General features: G+C 44.6%; 1 protein-coding gene across 1 annotated transcript in view; it reads right to left on the reverse strand.

Moving 5' to 3' along the window:
* Positions 1–15966, reverse strand: part of LOC120064745 (collagen alpha-1(VII) chain-like) — a 100484-nt gene that overhangs the window by 47822 nt on the left and 36696 nt on the right. Inside the window, exons 31-47 of the mRNA XM_039015360.1 lie at positions 12932–12967; positions 12768–12821; positions 12144–12218; positions 11906–12019; positions 4243–4314; positions 3992–4027; positions 3848–3884; positions 3391–3435; positions 3076–3111; positions 2889–2924; positions 2549–2620; positions 2294–2353; positions 2051–2086; positions 1791–1871; positions 1072–1107; positions 675–719; positions 284–355 (exon numbers count right to left, since the gene is read on the reverse strand). Of these exons, the coding sequence (XP_038871288.1) occupies positions 284–355; positions 675–719; positions 1072–1107; positions 1791–1871; positions 2051–2086; positions 2294–2353; positions 2549–2620; positions 2889–2924; positions 3076–3111; positions 3391–3435; positions 3848–3884; positions 3992–4027; positions 4243–4314; positions 11906–12019; positions 12144–12218; positions 12768–12821; positions 12932–12967 (943 nt within the window). The remainder of the gene's footprint in view (positions 1–283; positions 356–674; positions 720–1071; positions 1108–1790; positions 1872–2050; positions 2087–2293; positions 2354–2548; positions 2621–2888; positions 2925–3075; positions 3112–3390; positions 3436–3847; positions 3885–3991; positions 4028–4242; positions 4315–11905; positions 12020–12143; positions 12219–12767; positions 12822–12931; positions 12968–15966) is intronic.

The following is a 15966-nucleotide window of genomic DNA, read 5'->3' on the forward strand; positions in this document are numbered from 1 at the left end:
GCCCTGTGGAAGACACACACCACACACACACACACGTCACTACAGACAGACACCAACTGACTCACTGCTACTGTATTACACACAGAAACCAGCACAAATACTGACACAGACAGTATCAGATCAATCTGGCAGAAGAGTGTCATGTGAATGACAGACAGGTGTCACAAACATGCATCCCACATGTCATCCTCTCTCTCGATAACTATTACACAGGAGACACAGACAGTATATCAGATCAAACTGTCAGAGGGGTGTCACGTTGTCACATAAACATGTGTCTCACGTTGCGTCCGTGCGCTCCAGAGTCTCCCAGGTCTCCCTTCTCCCCTGCTCGCCCAGGCTGACCCGCCAGACCCTAAGAACGGGGGACAAAACCACACAGATTATGTGCTTGGTTACCATGGCAGTCCTGAAAACATCTTAGAAAATAAAAATAAAAGCTGCACACCCATGCAAAAATGGGTTTAACCAAAGTTTTGACAGCTATGCTGTCTTCATCAGGGTTTCATCTGTCCTCAAAACATTAGATCACGTAAGAAAGGTTTCCTGTGGTTCATCATGTCCTACATTAGTGACCAGTCACCATATACAGTACAGCGAGACCATTCTGAAAATAGGGCATAAAAGGGAATATTTTTACATTTCATAGTTGTGACACATTCGTGACTACTCACCCGTACTCCTCTCTCCCCTGCCTTCCCTGGTAGACCAGACTCCCCCTGGTGGAAGGAGAGAAGAACAGAGAAGATGAGAGAGACCAATTGGGGAGAGGAAGAGGGAGAAGGAGGAGAGGAAGACATAGAAACAGACAAATGCGATGCATCTGCTCTTGTCTCTAGTCTCCATCAATCCCTTGTCAGATGAAAGGAGGGTCTGAGGCGTGACTAAATCATATGACGATACACATCTCTCATTCACCAATTCAGTTAATGCATGCTTTATCTAATACAGAGAATGGGAGCCAGAGAGGGAGAAGTGGCATTCAAACATGAAAAACTTTGAATGGAACAGATGGAACTACGGTAGATAAGAGTGTGTGAGAGAGAGATGGATGGAGAGATTGTGACTTACGGGAGTGCCTTCGTCGCCCTTGTCTCCTTTGGCTCCCTGTAAAACACAGTCATCCATAATTCAGGCCCATGACATGGGAAGAAGACCCCGCTGACCACAGTGACACAGTCAAAACACATAAACTTTTAAACAAGAACCCCACAACATCACATAGGGCAATGGTAAAAGTAGTGCTATATATCCAGACTTGAAGTAGACTTAGTTGGTAGTAGTAGTAGTAGTATTGTTTTAGTATTAGTGCAAAAAGTAGTTGCAGTAAGTCATTAGTGATGTACCTCTAGTGGCATCAGGGTATGAGGGGCAGGGGTGAGAGATAGAAAGGACTGGTTAGGTCATCATAACAACACTTACACAACAAAGAGGTCAGAATAGACAAACTGTATTAGTACAGTAATTAGTTGCACTGGAATGGCAATAGTACATTCATTCCCTTCAGTGGTACAGTATTGTATAACATACTGAAGGTTGACTGAACTGTAGAAATAACACGGTAATGGCCCAGTAGTGAAGAGAAAATCCAAGACAATAGTTGCAGTAAGACAATAGTTGCAGAGTTATAACAGAGTAGCAGTAATAGAGTGATAACAGGACGTTAGCGCAGTGAGTGACCAGTATTGAAACAGGTCACAGCGGTTATTGCAGTGGGTGAGTGATTGTATAACATGCAGGGGTTTGGCAGAGGTGAAAAGCTCAAGGGTCAGAGGGGTAGTGTCTCAGACCTCTTTCCCTGGGAGGCCATTCTTTCCTGCGGGTCCAGCTCGTCCTGTCTCCCCTCTCTCTCCTGGGTCACCTGGGTCTCCCTACAACACCAAGAGGAACACATTGAGATCAGCTGGACTCACATGACACAATAGTTTTACTGTTAGAAAGACAATAATTACTTACAAGGTACTTCATGAAACAACAACACTGTTGCAACATAAACACTAAATAGAAGTTAAAATAAAAGGGCAAAAGCCAATCAAGGCACGTGTCTCACCTTGGTCCCCAGTCTTCCAGCTAAGCCAGGGACTCCCTAGAGGGAAAAGGACATGTCAGTGTGTAGGACATGGCCTACATGCTGAGCATCTGTAATCAGCTACACAGAGAAGCTCATTGAATAAAACATATATACTTTACAATATATACTGTACCTCTGAGGCTTTCTGCACATCTATCAAAGAGATTTGGTTTGTAGCTTAGATAAAGATTGATACATGATCACAGCTTCATCTGAACTCACCCGATCCCCCTGCTCTCCTTTAGGTCCAGCCTGGCCAGGAGTGCCAGCACCTGGGGGACCCTGGAAGAATGCAAGAGAGAGAGAAATTAGAGAATGAGAAACAGTGAGGAGCATAAAGAGAGATGAACAGCAGGAAACATTTATACCCACTTGCATAGAGAGCATCGTTAAATCACCTGTACACACACCACCCAAGGGCAAGCAGTGCCAGTTTCATGCAGCGCGCTATCATGTACCCTGTGGGTACCAACTCACTTTTTCACCTTTCTGGGCTGGCTCGCCTTTCTGGCCCCTGGGCCCCTCCAGACCTGGCAGACCCGGCTCACCCTGAGGGAGGAGAGGAGAGGGGGACGAGAGAATGAGTCTATGGAGAAAGCATTGTTACTGTGTACAGTACATCAACATATCAACCATTGCAGTATGAGGAAGTCAAAGTGGGCAACTTGCCTGTTCACCTTTCTTCCCACCTAAGCCTGGCCCCTGGATGTGTAGAATGATACAGAGGATGAGATATCATATCCATGTAATATTAATCATATCGGTCTATCTAACCATGAGGCATCAAAATAAATCATGTAGCTATGAGGTGACTCACACTCCGGCCAGGTTCTCCCTTAGCGCCCTCGCTGCCCTGGAGACAGAAGTTAGGATGTTTTTATCTAATGTTCATCTATGTTTAGTTGATGTGGTTGTTGTGATTACATTACATTGTTCAGTCATGTTTATTTTGTGGAGATTCACTTCGATTGATCAAAGAGTCAGTCAGACTGCGTTAGTCTCACCTTCTCCCCTGGTAGTCCACTGGTGCCAGGCAAACCCTGCAAGCAAATCAACACAGACTAACTCACACGTACACACATGACTCACACACTCACAAATGCTGATAAAATATCACAATTCTCTAAAGCTGTAGCTTGTATAATCAAATCCTATAACTAAATGACAGTAATCAATAGTGGTGGGTCATGGTGTGAAGATGACCCAAATAACTTGTAAGTCGCTCTGGATAAGAGCGTCTGCTAAATGACTTAAATGTAAATGTAAATATGCCATGAAGAGAGAGACCAATAGAGGTACAGTAAGATATAGTTACTCACCCTCAGGCCTGGAGCCCCTGTAGAGCCTGGCTGTCCACTCTCCCCCTGAAACACACAGCGCCACAGTGTGGTCAGGACAACACACTGCATGGCACGGCTCTCAGCAGGCTTTTCGAATACCTGTGACCTTCATGCTAATATTAATGGATTCGGTTCAGTGTAGGAGTAGAAGTGAGTGAGTGAGGATGAATACTAGTGAAAACATGAACATGTAAAACACGTGTGATATTCCTACAATGTAACTGTACAATATCTAGCTTAATGGTCATGAACAAGGTCACAGTGAAAAGAAGCATAACCAAATGCATGGTACTGTACTCACCCTCTCCCCTAGCAAGCCAGCAAGTCCTCTCTCCCCCTGGAAAGACAAGTCAGTTACAACCCACAGCAGACACACCAGTTTAACAGCAGGAGTCAAAATGGGTTAAAGGGTCTCTATCCTTACTCACCCTGTCACCTTGTGATCCAGGCTCACCTGGCTGGCCACGGTCCCCCTGAGAAGACAGAGAGAGCAGGGTCATCCATCCACCCAAATATCAATTGTTTCATCAATTCTAGACCCAAATATGGAGATTGTATCTAATGTTTTGTATTGTCTTACCTTGACTCCAAGGCCTCCAGCAGAACCACGGGGACCCTAAATCACACAAATACTACACTGTTGGAATATACTGCACATGATATGTAACAGATATGTATGCATGTGAATATGTGTCCTACCCGGTCACCAGGCTCTCCTGCCTTCCCAGACGGTCCTGGCAACCCCTCTGCACTCGCTCCCTGAAACATCAAAAACACTCAGTACACACTTTCTCTTTCACACACACACACAGACCACACAACACAACCAACCTTGTCTCCTTTGGCTCCCTGTTGTCCTGTAAGTCCTCTGGGACCTTGAGCTCCTGGGTTTCCATCAGAACCCTGAAACCAACAAAATACATAAATGATGGTAACACACACACATCAAACCATAGACACAGCTACTTCCGGCGCCGACAGAGATGGCCGCCTCGCTTCGCGTTCCTAGGAAACTATGCAGTATTTTGTTTTTTTACGTGTTATTTCTTACATTGGTACCCCAGGTAATCTTAGGTTTCATTAAATACAGTCGGGAGGAACTACTGAATATAAGAGCAACGTCAACTCACTATCATTACGACCAGGAATATGACTCTCCCGAAGCGGATCCTGTGTTTTGCCTTCCACCCAGTACAATGGATCTGATCCCAGCCGGCGACCCTAAACAACGACGCCGTAAAAGGGGCAAACGAAGCGGTCTTCTGGTCAGGCTTCGGAGACGGGCACATCGTGCTCCACTCCCTAGCATACTACTCGCCAATGTCCAGTCTCTTGACAACAAGGTTGATGAAATCCGAGAAAGGGTAGCATTCCAGAGAGACATAAGAGACTGTAACGTTCTTTGCTTCACGGAAACATGGCTCACTCGAGAGACGCTAACGGAGTCGGTGCAGCCAGCTGGTTTCTTCACGCATCGCGCCGACAGAAACAAACATCTTTCTGGTAAGAAGAGGGGCGGGGGGGTATGCCTTATGATTAATGAGACGTGGTGTGATCATAACAACATACAGGAACTCAAGTCATTCTGTTCACCTGACTTAGAATTCCTCACAATCAAATGTCGACCGCATTATCTACCAAGGGAATTCTCTTCGATTATAATCACAGCCGTATATATCCCCCCCCAAGCAGACACATCGATGGCCCTGAACGAACTTTATCTGACTCTATGTAAACTGTAAACCACACACCCTGAGGCTGCATTCATCGTAGCTGGGGATTTTAACAAGGCTAATCTGAAAACAAAACTCCCTAAATTCTATCAGCATATCGATTGTGCTACCAGGGCTGGTAAAACCCTGGATCATTGTTATTCTAACTTCCGCGACGCATATAAGGCCCTCCCCCGCCCTCCTTTCGGAAAAGCTGACCACGACTCCATTTTGTTGCTTCCAGCCTACAAAAAGAAACTAAAACAAGAAGCTCCAGCGCTCAGGTCTGTTCAACGCTGGTCCGACCAATCTGATTCCACGCTTCAAGACTGCTTCGATCACGTGGATTGGGATATGTTCCGCATTGCGTCCAACAACAACATTGACGAATACGCTGATTCGGTGAGCGAGTTCATTAGAAAGTGCATCGGCGACGTAATACCCACAGCAACGATTAAAACATTCCCAAACCAGAAACCGTGGATTGATGGCAGCATTCGCGTAAAACTGAAAGCGCGAACCACTGCTTTTAACCAGGGCAAGGTGACCGGAAACATGACCGAATACAAACAGTGTAGCTATTCCCTCCGCAAGGCAATCAAACAAGCTAAGTGCCAGTATAGAGACAAAGTAGAGTCGCAATTCAACAGCTCAGACACATGAGGTATGTGGCAGGGTCTACAGTCAATCACGGATTACAAAATGAAAACCAGCCCCGTCGCGGACCAGGATGTCTTGCTCCCAGACAGACTAAATAACTTATCCCAGTCTGCTGTTCCCACATGCTTCAAGAGGGCCACCATTGTTCCCGTTCCCAAGAAAGCTAAGGTAACTGAGCTAAATGACTACCGCCCCGTAGCACTCACTTCCGTCATCATGAAGTGCTTTGAGAGACTAGTCAAGGACCATATCACCTCCACCCTACCTGACACCCTAGACCCACTCCAATTTGCTTACCGACCCAATAGGTCCACAGACGACACAATCGCAACAACACTGTACACTGCCCTAACCCATCTGGACAAGAAGAATACCTATGTGAGAATGCTGTTCATCGACTACAGCTCAGCATTTAACACCATAGTACCCTCCAAACTTGTCATCAAGCTCGAGACCCTGGGTCTCGACCCCGCCCTGTGCAACTGGGTACTGGACTTCCTGACGGGCCACCCCGCTGATCCTCAACACTGGGGCCCCACAAGGGTGCTTTCTGACCCCTCTCCTGTACTCCCTGTTCACCCACGACTGCGTGGCCATGCACGCCTCCAACTCAATCATCAAGTTTGCGGACGACACTACAGTGGTAGGCTTGATTACCAACAACGACGAGACGGCCTACAGGGAGGAGGTGAGGGCCCTCGGAGTGTGGTGTCAGGAAAATAACCTCACACTCAACGTCAACAAAACAAAGGAGATGATTGTGGACTTCAGGAAACAGCAGAGGGAGCACCCCCCTATCCACATCGACGGGACAGTAGTGGAGAGGGTAGTAAGTTTTAAGTTCCTCGGTGTACACATCACGGACAAACTGAATTGGTCCACCCACACAGACAGCGTTGTGAAGAAGGCGCAGCAGCGCCTCTTCAACCTCAGGAGGCTGAAGAAATTCACTCACAAACTTCTACAGATGCACAATCGAGAGCATCCTGTCGGGCTGTATCACCGCCTGGTACGGCAACTGCTCCGCCCACAACCGTAAGGCTCTCCAGAGGGTAGTGAGGTCTGCACAACGCATCACCGGAGGCAAACTACCTGCCCTCCAGGACACCTACACCACCCGATGTCACAGGAAGGCCATAAAGATCATTAAGGACAACAATCACCCGAGCCACTGCCTGTTCACCCCGCTATCATCCAGAAGGCGAGGTCAGTACAGGTGCATCAAAGCAGGGACCGAGAGACTGAAAAACAGCTTCTATCTCAAGGCCATCAGACTGTTAAACAGCCACCACTAACATTTAGTGGCCGCTGCCAACATACTAACTCAACTCCAGCCACTTTAATAATGGGAATTGATGGAAATGTATGTAAAAATGTATCACTAGCCACTTTAAACAATGCCACTTAATATAATGTTTACATACCCTACATTACTCATCTCATATGTATATGTATATACTGTACTCTATATCATCTACTGCATCTTGCCATCTTTATGTAATACATGTATCACTAGCCACTTTAAACTATGCCACTTTATGTTTATATACCCTACATTACTCATCTCATATGTATATACTGTACTCTATACCATCTACTGCATCTTGCCTATGCCGTTCTGTACCATCACTCATTCATATATCTTTATGTACATATTCTTTATCCCTTTACACTTGTGTGTATACGGTAGTAGTTGTGGAATTGTTAGGTTAGATTACTCGTTGGTTATTACTGCATTGTCGGAACTAGAAGCACAAGCATTTCGCTACACTCGCATTAACATCTGCTAACCATGTGTATGTGACAAATAAAATTTGATTTGATTTGATTTGAGACACGAATAGGGCTGTGGCGGTCATGAAATGTCATCGGGTAATGCAAATAACTGCCGTTCTTACAGTAATAGACCGTTAATTAACATCAACGTGTTTAGCATCTCCGGGCCTCCATGCATAGACTACAAGCTGCTGATGCGGACCTTTGGAATTTTAAAAAGTCTAATACATCAATGTAATATAGCCTACACCATCACAATAATCCATTATTTAGTTTAGGCAGGTCTTAAGAAACATGCAGCCTATTTCAGAAGAACAGATTAGTATGAGTTGTCCTTATGTTAGGCCCTGATCTGGCTATGCCATTTGGCTGTGAGCTACACTAGTTAATTTAGCCGGACAAGATTTGCTTATAAGTCCAGTAGCATTATTTTATATTATTTTATAGTAAGAGGAAAACAATTGAACATAGCTGAATAAAATAGAAATAGAAAAGCCTCAATTTGTCGGGGCATGGATTGTACAAGGTGTCAAAAGCATTCCACAGGGATGCTGGCCCATGTTGACAACAATGTTTAGTTGTGTCAAGTTGGTTGGATGTCGTTTGGGTGGTGGACCATTCTTGATACACACAGGAAACTGTTGAATGTGAAAAACCCAGCTGCATTGCAGTTCTTGACACAAACCGGAGTGCCTGGCACCTACTACCATACCCCGCTCAAAGGCACCAAAATATTTTGTCTTGCCCATTCACCCTATAAATGGCACACATACACAATCCATGTCTCAATTGTCTCAAGGCTTAAAATCCTTCTTTAACCTGTCTCCACCCCTTCATCTACACTGATTGAAGTGGATTTAACAGGTGACATCAATAAGGGATCATAGCCTTCACCTGGATTCACCTGGTCAGTCTATCTCATGGAAAGAGCAGATGTTCTTAATGTTTGGTACACTCAGTGTATGTGTGGAATTATTTTTTATTTAGAATGGCCCACCAACAAAAAAAAACATGTCATCTGTAGCCTGCACTCGAATAGCGAATGGAGGAAGTGCTTCCAGCACATTTCAATATGCCAGGTGGGCTACACCGATTGTAAAGTGGATTAATGTGCTTAAATTTAAGCAATAAATATAGCAGCACGAAAAAGCTGGGATCCTCTGAAATAGTGGCCAGTCAAAACTGTTTTCACACGTGATGACTGGGCTCATAAGAACACGTTTCACTAGGCTCTGTAGGCTATGGGCTCTCCAACCTGGTTCCAGGGGTCCTAGGCCTATAGCAGGGTTCCCCAACTGGCGGCCTGCAGGCCAAATTTGCAAAAGCTGTCATCAAGGCAAAGGGTGGCTACTTTGAAGAATCTGAAATATAAAATATATTTTGACTTGTTTAACACTTTTTTGGTTACTACATGATTCCATGTGTTATTTCATAGATTTGATGTCTTCACTATTATTCTATAATGTAGAAAATAGTACAAATAAAGAAAAATCCTGGAATGAGTAGGTGTGTCCAAACTTTTGACTGGTACTGTATGTGTGAAATTAGTTTTAATTTAGAGTGGGCCATTATCATGCACTTGCATAGCAAATGGAGGACGCTTTTCCCACAGTTCATTTTCCTGCCAGCCAGGTAGGCTACTACGGTTGTAAAGGGAAGCAATGTGCTTAATATTAGAAAAGTTGAAGAATAAATATAGTAGGCCTAGCCTATAGAAAGCTGATGAGATCCTCGTTTTTTAAAAGAAAAACAATTTTCTCTTGCAATTGCATTGTCTATAGAAATTTTGCACAACATGGGCTTCTAGGAACAATTATTTAAATTCCATGCATCAACCAGCTATGAGGAGCTGGCTCTCGCTGTGCAACAGGTGAAGTGTTCGATGTGATTTTTCAATTGCATTTGCATTGATGTCAGAGTGGTTAGACTAGAGGGACAAGAGAGCGCTGAGTTCCAGGCCATTAGCAACTGGCCGTTAGCAAGTTTGGTAGGCTTCTAACGACCATCAGCGGCATCAGAGCACAGTTTTGGAGAAGCCTAGTTACTATGACAACTGTCATGTCACATGGAATTTGACTACGATCATGTCTCGTGACTGCCGGTGTTGCGGTAATACGGTCACCGTAGCAGCCCTAGACAGTATAATTATCACCCCAGAGATCAGCACGATGCAAATGCAGACACACATACACAAAGACACACAAATGACACATGTCCAGTGATTGACAAATCTTACCGGTGATCCCTTCTCCCCCTTTACAGCCGAGCCACTGCCCACTCCTGGAGGTCCCTGTAAGCAAGACAGACAAACACACAGACAGACAGAAATAAAATAGATGTGACAATCATTATCCTCTTGTCATTCCTACAGAGATATCTGCAATGAATCTACAAGACAAGCTGGGAACAGCACTGGATGACTCACCCTCTCTCCTGTGCTGCCCTTATCTCCCTAAAAGGGTGGAAAGAGAGAGGAGAGAGAAAGAATGAAATGATTAGTGATTGAGCTTTGTTGTTCCGCAGACGCTATATCATACATCCCAGTATAGGAATACATTAGACTCCCAGACATGCACACAATCACACTGCCCGTCTACTGCACTATGACGAAATATCAAGGCCTCTAAGTCTGAAGAGTATCTTGTTGTCAAGGAAACCGATGGAAGGGTACGATCAGGTGGAAAATTACAAGATACAGAGGAGGATGACAGAGATATTAAAAGAGAGAGAAAGGTTCCTAAGGTCACTCTTATACATCTCAACAGAACCAATCATTTTTAAATGACACATGAAAAGAACCTAGAAATCTAATCATGTTTTCGTTTTCCACGTTATCATATCACAGACAGACTGTTGGGGGTTATTCTCAAGGTTAGGATACATTTTACATGAAGAAGTAAAATATGTATGAACATCCCTCACAGCACTTCCATCACCCGAAGTTTGAACCATCTAAGCACTTTTGAAAAGGGGCATGTTTTTGGGAGTAACTTCAATTGAACCTGAACTGATGAGGTGCCTGCGAAATGAGTAGCAACTCTCTTCCAACCCCGTGTGTCTACTCGTGACATTCACAGTATACATTCACAGTACACAGTATCCTTCCTGTTTGGCCCTGTCCGGGGATATCATCGGATGGGGCCACAGTGTCTCCTGACCCCTCCTGTCTCAGCCTCCAGTATTTATGCTGCAGTAGTTTGTGTCGGGGGGCTAGGGTCAGTTTGTTATATCTGGAGTACTTCACCTGTCTTATCCGGTGTCCTGTGTGAATTTAAGTATGCTCTCTCTAATTCTCTCTTTCTCTCTCGGAGGACCTGAGCCCTAGGACCATGCCTCAGGACTACCTGGCATGATGACTCCTTGCTGTCCCCAGTCCACCTGGCCGTGCTGCTGCTCCAGTTTCAACTGTTCTGCCTGCGGCTATGGAACCCTGACCTGTTCACCGGACGTGCTACCTGTCCCAGACCTGCTGTTTTCAACTCTAGAGACCGCAGGAGCGGTAGAGATACTCTTAATGATCAGCTATGAAAAGCCAACTGACATTTACTCCTGAGGTGCTGACTTGCTGCACCCTCGATAACTACTGTGATTATTATTATTTGACCATGCTGGTCATTTATGAACATTTGAATATCTTGGCCATGTTCTGTTATAATCTCCACCCGGCACAGCCAGAAGAGGACTGGCCACCCCTCATAGCCTGGTTCCTCTCTAGGTTTTGGCCTTTCTAGGGAGTTTTTTCTAGCCCCCGTGCTTCTACACCTGCATTGCTTGCTGTTTGGGGTTTTAGGCTGGGTTTCTGTACAGCACTTGGAGATATCAGCTGATGTAAGAAGGGCTATATAAATACATTTGATTTGACATATTGTCACGCCTGTTCCCACTCTTCCGAGCGCCAGACTCCCCAGGATTACGCAATCAAGCCACCATCAATACGCACACCTGCCTTTCCCCATCACGCGCATCTGCGCTCATTGGACTCAGCCGAATTCTATTACTTGTGTTATTGCCTTCCCTATATCTGTCTGTTCCCTAGCTCTGTTCCCTGCTTCGGGATTGATGTTTGTCATATGTCCTTGTTTACCCGTGTGATGACGCCGTTTCTGTCGTGTTCAATGTCCGTTCCCTATTAAATGTTTGACTCCCTGTACCTGCTTCTCCTGTCCGGCGTCGGTCCTTACACTTACAGGTTACAGGCTACTTGAATTAGTTTCTTTCTCCCCCGTGTGGCCACTCGTGATATTCACAGTATACATACAGGTTACATGCTACTTGAATTAGTGTCTTTCTTCCCATGTGGTCTGTTCACTAGTTAGTGTGTCAAGGACCAGACCAGGGTAACTGACCTTGATGGAGAGGCCAAGGGCACCTGGTATCCCGGGGCGACCGTCCTGTCCTGGGATCCCTGCAGGTCCCACAAAGCCCTTGGCCCCGTCAGTTCCTGGACGCCCTGTGGTACCCTAGGTAACAGAGAAATATCATTCATCATCACAAAGATTTCATTCAACTGAAGAGAATTTGACCTACAATCACACGTGCATGTGTGTGTCTGACTGTGTGTGTGTGTGTGTGTGTCGGTCTCACTGGTAATCCTGGGACCCCTGGTTCTCCTTTCCTGCCAGGCAGACCTCCTCCTGAAACAGCCGACCCTGGCTCACCCTGAAACACCAGTAGAGAACCAGCTTAGTGAACATCGAACACACAAACAGCAGATGGGATGACATACTGTCACAGATTCCCCCAGTCCTGCTGCTAATTCTGTGCACCAGTTCTGGAGGTCTGCGTCACCGGACTCTAGGCGTCACTGAACTGTCTCATTACGCACACCTGATTCCAATTCCCCTGATTAGTAATTGTATATATGTGCCCTCTGTTCACCATTGTCTTGTCAGTTATTGTTCCCATGTCCATTGGTCTGTGAGTACCTGTTCTTTTTTATTTCGGCTTTCGTGCTGCGTGTATTGTGCACTTGTTATTGCAGGTCTCGTCTTGTGTATTTATTAGAGGTTTAACCTTGCTCTTTTGTTTGGGTTATATCCCTGTGTCTTTGTATACGTGTTTGTTTTGGGCTTCGTCCCCGTGCCTTTTCATGGCATGTTGTATATTTTGGGTGGAGTATTAAATCCACCCTATTATGAATTCCTGCACCTGTCTCCAATCATTTACAACATATAGTTTACTGAGGAAAAAGAGGTGTGCTGTACTCACACTGTCGCCCCTGTCACCCTTTGTCCCTGATGTTCCTTTAACCCCAGGATCACCCTGCCACAGAGAAAACATCAAAAATCTGACTTCACAATACAACAACACACAAACATAAGTGCTAGATACAGTATAAACAGATCACATAGGTATTGCTGGGGGATACTCACAGGATCTCCTCTGATACCTGGTAGCCCCTGTGAACCCTGAAAAAGACAAAATAGCAAAATAGTTAAACAACGTCTAAAGCAGGTTGGAACAACTCAGCGTCAGTGGTTAGAGTGTCCGCCCTGAGATTGAAAGGTTGAGGGTTTGATCCCTGGTCGAGTCATACCAAAAAATGGAACCAGCTGCTCTCTCTGCTTGGCACTCAGCATCAGTGGTGAACCATCATTCAGAGCAGGTGGGGCAGAGCCTGTTTTGAGCGCCACATTATTTGGCCTTTCCTGTTTTGCATGTTATTTTGGCATTAACACGTGTCAAATATAAGTTTTCAAACAATGTAAAAAAATATATATATCATTGAGATAATAAATCTGCATACAAACATGGTCTCTTTTTTGTTTTCTTGAGTAAGGCAGCTCCAAAATGCAGGTGATTCAGCCTAGCTAAGTGCTTTCTGTGGTGGTGGGGCAAGCCAGCAGAAAATACGGAGCGTTGCGCGGTGATTGGCTCAGTGTTCTGTCACTCATGGGGACACTACGTCACAGTTAAGTCTAAGGGAAGAGCTAAAAAATTCAAGCCCCTTGGGTGCTGCCATAGAGTTACATTAGAAGTGCCCACCCAAGAAGGCTCAAGGTCATTGGCCACAGATAAAATTATGTCAAATCACATATCTACAGTAGCTTTGACTGGACTGATACTTTCAAAATCTTAGCTAGCAGTCATCATGAATCAAGTCGACAATCTACTGGCAAATCCTTGTCATATGAAGATATATAATGAAGAGAAATTATAGATAAAACGTATTGGTGCTCGTTGGCCATAAACATTACACAACAAGTTGGAAAATGCTAATTCAACAATGAGTGGTTTGGAAGGAATCAGTGGCTAACTGCAAGCATTGCAAAGCAATCATTAGCCTGTTATTCAGTGGAGTGGCTGTGTGGTCTAAGATTAAGGGTCTCTTTACCTAGTTTAAAATTATAAACATTCAACATTGGCCATGCTGTCAATGAAGCATGACTTGTGCCACGCTCAAAACAACTGTTAACTCGGAACTGCAAAATCTGAATTTAGTGAGTTCAAAAAAACTGGGAACTCTGGAAAAATGAGCTATGACTGAGAAAATATGTTTTGAACTTTCATCCAACTCGGAATTGTACATTCGGAACACAGGCCTCTTTCTAGAGCTACGAACTGAAGATCACTGACGTCATTATGATTCAACCTCCCCCCCCCCCCCCCCAGACTTTGATGACAACGTTTGATGACACAGCACAACAAGGTGAGTACAAAAATGTCTTGTATGCTGCTTCATAAATTATGTAATATGCCAGGGAGATATGTATACTGTAGCTAACAAAGTAATACTAAGTGTATGTTGAGTAGTAAGCTGTTAGTAACCCATGTGCCTCACCCTGACAATTTGGTCATTTTTTTCAATTTTTGCCTAAAACTACCTGTAGCTCAGGACCTGAAGCAAGGATATGCATATTCTTGATACCATTTGAAACGAAAAACTTTGAGGTTTGTGGAACAGCAGGGGTTCAAACTGTAGAACCCAGTTCCTACCTTTGAATATAAAAATGGATTTTAACAAACAAAACGATGCTACATTTTATCTCTGGGACCCTCAGGATGAAAAATCTGAGCAAGATTACTGAATGTAAGTATATTATTTACCTTCAGAGGTGAATGTATCAAACCAGTTTCCGTGATAAAAGTTTTGTTGTTGTGCACTCTCCTCAAACAATAGCATGGTATTTTTTCACTTTAATAGCTACTGTAAATTGGACAGTACAGTTATATTAACAAGAATGTAAGCTTTCTGCCCATGTCTATGTCCTAGGAAATGTTCTTCTTCCGTACAACGTAACACTAATCACATTAGCGCATGTTAGCTCAACTGTCCCGCGGGGGGCGACACCGATCCCGTAGAGGTTAATTTTGCCTACTGTTCTGACTTGGTGGTGCACATGTAGCCTATAACCTGTTTTTGAGAAATGTAATCATCGAATATTGTAAGAGCTTTCATTGTCTGCTTATATGACCCTTTATTTATCCTACGGTTCTGACTCGGTGTACAGTGAAAACACTGCAAGAACGGCCCATGTTATGAATTCTGTCGCAGTACATTTCAAAAGTGCTGAACAAGTGCTGCCCTATCCCATCTGGACAAAAATAATACCTATGTAAGAATGCTGTTCATTGACTACAGCTCAGCATTCAACACCCTGGGTACCAACCCCTCCCTGTGCAACTGGGTCCTGGACTTTCTGATGGGCCGTCCCCAGGTGGTGAATGTAGGAAACAACATCTCCACCTCACTGACCCTCAATGTTAAGTTCATGTTTTAAGTATCCCTATATTTCTGTTATTACGGGGCTATCACTCAGTCAAGAGTGCGCATGCGCAGGAAGTCTGGTCGTTGTTGGACCTGGCCTTGAGTGTAATGGCTACCTTGTAGTGTGTTCATATAGTAGAGTAAACTTTGTTAAACTGGAACCTTGTCGTTGTGTCATTTCGAATTAACATTGGTAGCAGAGGATGGCTTCTAACTACAACGTGCCACCTCGCTTCGACGAGAAGAGGTCGTACGAAAGTTGGAAAAATGAACTGGGAATCTGGATACGCGTTACTAATCTGGACGCGAAAAAGCAAGCACTTGCGGTGGTATTATCGCTCGAGGGAAGAGCGAGAGATACAGCACTGGAAATATCCGTTGAAGATTTGAACAAGGATGACGGTATGGGAACTTTGATCACAGCACTGGATTCTGTATTTCTCAAAGAAGAGAAAGACCGTGCCTACGAGGCATATTCAAACTTTGACAGTGTTACGAGAGATATTTTGGTTGCAATGGCAGACTACATCATTGATTTCGAACAGAGGTACAATAGGATGCGCAAGTACGACATGGTTCTCCCAGATGCAGTGCTAGCGTTCAAGTTACTAGACACTGCCTGTCTAGATGGTAGGGAGAAACAGTTGGCTTTGACTGCTTGTACTGTGCTGACTTTTGCATCTATGAAGTCGGCACTAA

The sequence above is a fragment of the Salvelinus namaycush genome, chromosome 20, assembly GCF_016432855.1.
Source record: "Salvelinus namaycush isolate Seneca chromosome 20, SaNama_1.0, whole genome shotgun sequence".
In the NCBI taxonomy this organism is placed as follows: Eukaryota; Metazoa; Chordata; class Actinopteri; order Salmoniformes; family Salmonidae; genus Salvelinus; species Salvelinus namaycush.